Source organism: Octopus bimaculoides, chromosome 26 (genome assembly GCF_001194135.2).
Source record: "Octopus bimaculoides isolate UCB-OBI-ISO-001 chromosome 26, ASM119413v2, whole genome shotgun sequence".
Taxonomy (NCBI): Eukaryota; Metazoa; Mollusca; class Cephalopoda; order Octopoda; family Octopodidae; genus Octopus; species Octopus bimaculoides.
In genome coordinates, this window is record NC_069006.1 from 2,283,994 (window position 1) to 2,289,927 (window position 5,934).

At 34.1% G+C, this 5,934-nt stretch overlaps 2 protein-coding genes across 2 annotated transcripts in view; one reads left to right on the forward strand and one right to left on the reverse strand.

Moving 5' to 3' along the window:
• LOC106880589 (uncharacterized) overlaps nt 1-5,934 on the reverse strand; it is a 33,715-nt gene that overhangs the window by 5,615 nt on the left and 22,166 nt on the right. Inside the window, exons 11-14 of the mRNA XM_014930593.2 lie at nt 2,610-2,651; nt 1,864-1,905; nt 1,172-1,213; nt 164-215 (exon numbers count right to left, since the gene is read on the reverse strand). Of these exons, the coding sequence (XP_014786079.1) occupies nt 164-215; nt 1,172-1,213; nt 1,864-1,905; nt 2,610-2,651 (178 nt within the window). The remainder of the gene's footprint in view (nt 1-163; nt 216-1,171; nt 1,214-1,863; nt 1,906-2,609; nt 2,652-5,934) is intronic.
• LOC106880587 (uncharacterized) overlaps nt 4,142-5,934 on the forward strand; it is a 68,813-nt gene continuing 67,020 nt past the window's right edge. Inside the window, exon 1 of the mRNA XM_052976990.1 lies at nt 4,142-4,331. The gene's annotated coding sequence lies outside the window, so the exon portion shown is untranslated. The remainder of the gene's footprint in view (nt 4,332-5,934) is intronic.

The following is a 5,934-nucleotide window of genomic DNA, read 5'->3' on the forward strand; positions in this document are numbered from 1 at the left end:
AATGTCCAATTTACAATTTCTAAACAAACCCCCACACAAACAACTAGGAACGTATATATACGCTCATAGATATACACACAAGCACATGTATACACACAGACACACATGCAAGCACAAGAAGGAAATAAAATGAGAATAAAGATTGATGATATATGAGTTTTACCTGATAAGAAGGACTAACAAGATTAATATGGTGACTGCAAGGAGGCCAATAACTACAGAAGAAAAACATAATCAAACAATATTTTACAGATACTTAGATGGCAGCTAATATAATTAGTGTAATAATAATTAAGAAAAGAAAGTTACCATCATTGAAAATTATTAATGTAATGGCAAGGAAATTCATTAGCTTTGATAATAGCTGTTAAAATCAACGGAGACAATTCCTGGATGGAAATTGATAAAAATTGGAGACATGCTGTAAGAAGTGCCGCAGGAAGTGAATCTGATTGTTGGTAGGTATGGAGACAACTCTAGACACGTTTTGGTGTTATAAAACCTTTTCAGTAAAGTATAGTAGTATTCGTTGTTACCAGATCTCACACTCTCTCCAATGATGAGCTTCAGCATGCTTGAACAACCAATCCCATCCAGATGGGATTCATAGTATGGGCTGTGTTCTTCATCTGTTCCATTGATGAATACTAAACGTGGCTCTCAAAGACTTCTATTCGGGTGGTTTTCCTGAGTCATCCTCTCACCTTTCGATGCCAGTGTGTCACAGGGTTACTCATTGACAGCAGAGTTGACTAAAGCAACATGAAATAAAGTGTTTTGCACAAGAACACAATGCACAGTAGCCAGTCTGGGAATTGAAACTACAATCATGTGATTGTGAATGCAACACCCTAACCCCTAGGCCAGGCACCTTCACTCTCCCTACAGCATGAAGGTACCATTCAGTTTCTTGAAACAGTTTCAATTTTGAAGTTGTCACTTGCTGAAATTAAGTGGGTTCCCTCCCAATCATACCCAGAGAATAATTACAAAGTTTCTATCAAATTAACTCACAAGGCAAAGGTTTTGCTGGTTGGACCAGGACTATAATAAAAGACACTTACCAAAGGTGTCATGAAATGGGACTGAACTCAAAACCTTGTGGTTGCAAAATGAAAAAAATTTAGAAAGAATAATTATGAGATGATACATAAAGAAAAATAATAATTACCTATTTGCATGATGAGAATTGTTTTGTTACAATTAATTATATCTAAAAAAGTAAAGAAAAGTTTTAATTGAAAATCATCAAAAATCTCTCTAAAATGCATAAACATTATTATTGATTTGAGAAGACGATTCCAGTTTCATGCAATGTTTAACGTTCTCAATCATAAATTCCGTCAATTTGGAGGAATGATCGAATTAGCAAGAAAATTGTTGGACACAAGAAATACCTGATGACGATGTGAAATGATGAACAGACAGATAACTTCATCGTCGTCCACTTTTCCATGTTTGCATGGGGAGGATGGAAATTCTAGAGGTACATGACTGGATACTCTTCCTGTCACCAACATATACAAATATTTATAAAACACCCATCAAGACCCTTCCTCCCATTATAAAACCATGTTTGAGAGGCATCCATAACTAACAAACCATCACAGAATGGGACACAGATAGATTTCAATCCTTGAAATTAAGTGAGTTCCTTTCCAATCATACCCAGAGAATAATTACAGAGTTTCTATCAAATTAACTCATAAGTCATTGGTTTTGCTTACTGGTCCAGGACTAGAATAAAAGACACATGCCAAAGGTGTCATGAAGTAGGACTGAACTCAAAACCTTGTGGTTGCAAAATGAAAAAGTTTACAAAGAATAATTATGAGACGATATATGAAGAAAATTAATAATTACCTGTTTTATAGATAACAATTGTTTCATTAAAATTTATTTCGTCTGCAAATTAAAGAAAAAAATTTTAATTAAAAATTAACAAAATTCTTTCTAAAATGCATGAACATTATTATTGATTTGAGAAAACAATTCCAGTTGCATGAAATGATTAACCTTCTCAATCATAAATTCCATCAACTTGCAGGAATGATCGAATGAGGGAGAACATTGTTGGATACCAGTGCCTATAGACCGTGTAGGAAGCCAAATGAGAAGCTATCATATATTAATACAGGATCCTGTCATTCAGCCATAGATTTCAAGAACCTGGCAAAGGGTTTCAGCAGAAAATGTTCATACTATCTTCAAGGTTCTGCTGCCAGTGGTTTCAAGGAAAGAATTAGTTACACACCAGACCCTCACCCCATCAAAAAGAAAACACCAGCAGAAAGTGCTGTGGTTCACACCATCCTTCTCTTTAAAGCCTGGTATTTATTTTATTGGTCTCTTTTGCCAAACCGCTAAGTTATGGGGATATAAACACACCAACATCGGTTGTCAAGTGATGGTGGGGGGACAAAAGCAAACACACAAACACACACACACATACACACACACACGACAGGCTTTGGTTAGCTCAAGGCTATAGTAGAAGACACTTGCCCAAGGTGTTACGCAGTGAGACTGAACATGGAACCATATGGTTAGGAAGGAAGCTTAATTATGAGAATAATTATGAGATGATATATGAAGAAAATAATAATTACCTGTTTTATTAACAACAGTTGTTTCATTGAAATGTATTTCGTCTGCAAATTAAAGAAAAAAACTTAATTAAAAATCAGCAAAAATCTCTCTAAAATGCATGAACATTATTATTGATTTGAGAAGACGATTCCAGTTTCATGCAATGTTTAACGTTCTCAGTAATTATTTCCATTTATTTGGATGAATGAGTGAATGAGCAAGAAATTTGTTGGACACAAGAAATGGCTTATGATGATGTGAAATGATGAACAGACAGATAACTTCATCGTCGTCCACTTTTCCATGTTTGCATGGGGAGGATGGAAATTCTAGAGGCACATAGCTGGATACTCTTCCTGTCACCAACATGTATATGTGTGTATTTTTGTCTTTCATCTAAAGACAAAGATACAAGCGTCGCTGCTTAGCGTCTGATCGAAGGATTCTTTACCTAAATTCAGTGGAATACATCCACTGGTTTTCAAAAACAGAAATATTAATATTTCTAAATCTCTCTAAAGGAGACTACGGCAGCGGTACTGGATATTAATAGTTATCATCCTATTTTTCTGGACTGCCATGTTGGCTTGGCAATAACTATTAATATCCAGTACCACTGCCGTAGTCTCCTTTAGAGAGATTTAGAAATATCAATATTTCTATTTAATTATTTCTCTTATATCTTAAAGTATCAATTATAATTTTATGTATAATCTTATCCTCTGCCTATATATATTTAATATTATATTTATTAAATTCAAATTACGACAAACGTAAATAAACAAACGAAGTTTGCTTTTAGAAGCATTGAGATGTCTTTTAGAAAGTTAAAGAAGTGGTCCACAGCTAACCACCTACACTTTTCTCTGCAAAATAGGGGTAGTCTATCCCGTGCAGGCTATATTATTAGCATTATTCTGCGATTGAGAATTTAAAATCACTTCTTTAACTTTCTATTATATTTATTGTTATAATATCAGAAATATGCTAAATTGTAGTGAACACATTTTCCTATTCTCTGAATTTGATTTCCACCCCTACTTTCTAATACTTATTCCAGTAGTTTTCAAGGTCTTCCCCCTTTAATGGGATAATCAAGATATATAGTATCAACACCCCTTATCCTTTCTTTTTCTTCTATTTTTTCTCTTCTACTTATCATCCCTTCTCAATATCCCACGCCTTACCAACTTTTGTAGACAGAGCTGGATGTGTTGTTCCATCACACATGATAGCTTATTAGGCCAACATGGTATTAATTAATTTATCACCGCTGACCAGAATATACGTAAAACTCCCATTAGACTTAATTCTAGACAGTTGGAGACAATCCTCTCTCGTTTGCTTTGAAGTGTTGCTAATTGGGTCACTAATTTCAATTATTCTTTCCCCCACCCCACAACTATAACCTTAATTATTCTCTAAATTCTATTTGTTCTGGCGTGATATAAATTATTTGGTAAAGTCATTCTCCCAACTGAATAGCAGTAGAATCAATGTAAATATTTCGGCTCAGAAGAAGCTGTGACAATGTCAAATCAGTCGAATTGTCCTTTATGTTTGAAGTTCATGCAGTCATTTGACGAAAACAGTTTCTTTACAATGATGTAATGTTTTCATTGACCAATTAAATGAGTTGCTTGAAAAGGGTGTAATGAATTGACACCTATACCTCTTTGTTACTCAAAAAACATTATTTTCATTTTCCCTCTTCTTGAAAATTTGCCATGCAATGAAAGCAGGTTAGAGATCCTTTTTAATCCTCCTTATACACATCTATATAAAAATATGCTTTCAGTTTAGCATTCTGCCTTATCATTATTATTATTTTTTAAATTTTTATTCTATTCTTTTCCTATTATTTTTCAATGTGCGGTTAACACAACCCCACCATTTACTGACTTATATATGTATATATATATATATATATATATATATGTATATTTGATTACTTATTTTTAGTCAATTTGTATATACCTTCTCTTGATAGGCCTTTCCATATATTTTGCATTTTCATGTGCTTATATATTTTTTACCTTCTGTGCTTTTATATATGTATTCCTTTTATATGTTGAAGGCCATGGTAATGTTTATATCTCATGAAACGTATAGAAGCCTGGTGTTATATAAAGTCGTTGATTCAAATTTGATGTTTGTTTTCTAATCAATGTTTCTTTTATCTCAGTCTCAATTTCATTTGAGCATTTCTTTTTTTGTAGTCCTATAAACTCTTTTGTCTCTATAAAAAGGTGGCAAAAATTATTTCTTGTCATATTCATACATACATATATCTATATCTATACACACACACACACACACACACACTCTCACATATATATACATATAAGTGGTGAGAAACGATGTTCAGACCCTGAGGAATGATAAGGAACTGGGAGATATGTGGCTTGTCCTTTTAGGTGGTAGAGCCACTTAAAAAGTATCTGTGCCAGTGATGCATAAACACGCCAGTGCTGCTGGCACATTAAAAGCACCCAGCACACTAAGTGTGACTGGTATTAGGAAGGGCATCCAGCTGTAGAAACCAAGCCACAACAAACAATTGGATTCTGAACAGTTCACAGCTGGTCAGCTCCATGTCAAACTGTCCCACCCATGCCAACATGGTAAATGGACATTAAATGATGATGAAGATGATGATACACACACACACATGCATACATATACTTGGAATGGTGAAACTTGAACTAGATAGGGCTATAGATAATAATGTGGAGGTCTTGACGTTTCTTTCGTCTTTAAATCGTTTCAGCCATTGGACAGTGGCCATGCTGTGGCACTTCCTTTAAGAATTTCTTAGTCAAAGGAATTGTCCCCAGCACTTATTTATTCATGCCTGGTGCTTATTCTGTCAGTTCCATGTTGGTAAACTGTTTAGTTCTAGAGATGTAAACAAACCAACACCAGTTTTCAAGTGGTGGTGGTGGTGGTGGTGGGGGACAAACAGAAACACAATTACACACACACACATAGATACAAACATACAAACACATACGCACATACATACAAGAGACTTCTGTCAGTTTCTGTCTACGACATCCACTCACAAAGCTTTCATCAGCCCAGGGCTATGAGTGTGATCAGAAATTAATGCAAATTCTATTTGTATTACTTTTTGACATACAAATACCCATATTCCTTATTAATATATATATATATATATATATATATTAATATTTTCTTGGTTGAAAAAACTTCAATAATGAAAATATGTTAATAGTTACCAGGGTACCAAAAATCACACATATATATATATATATATATGTGTATACACACATACACAGACATGCACTCATACATACACACATACATAAATACATACATATA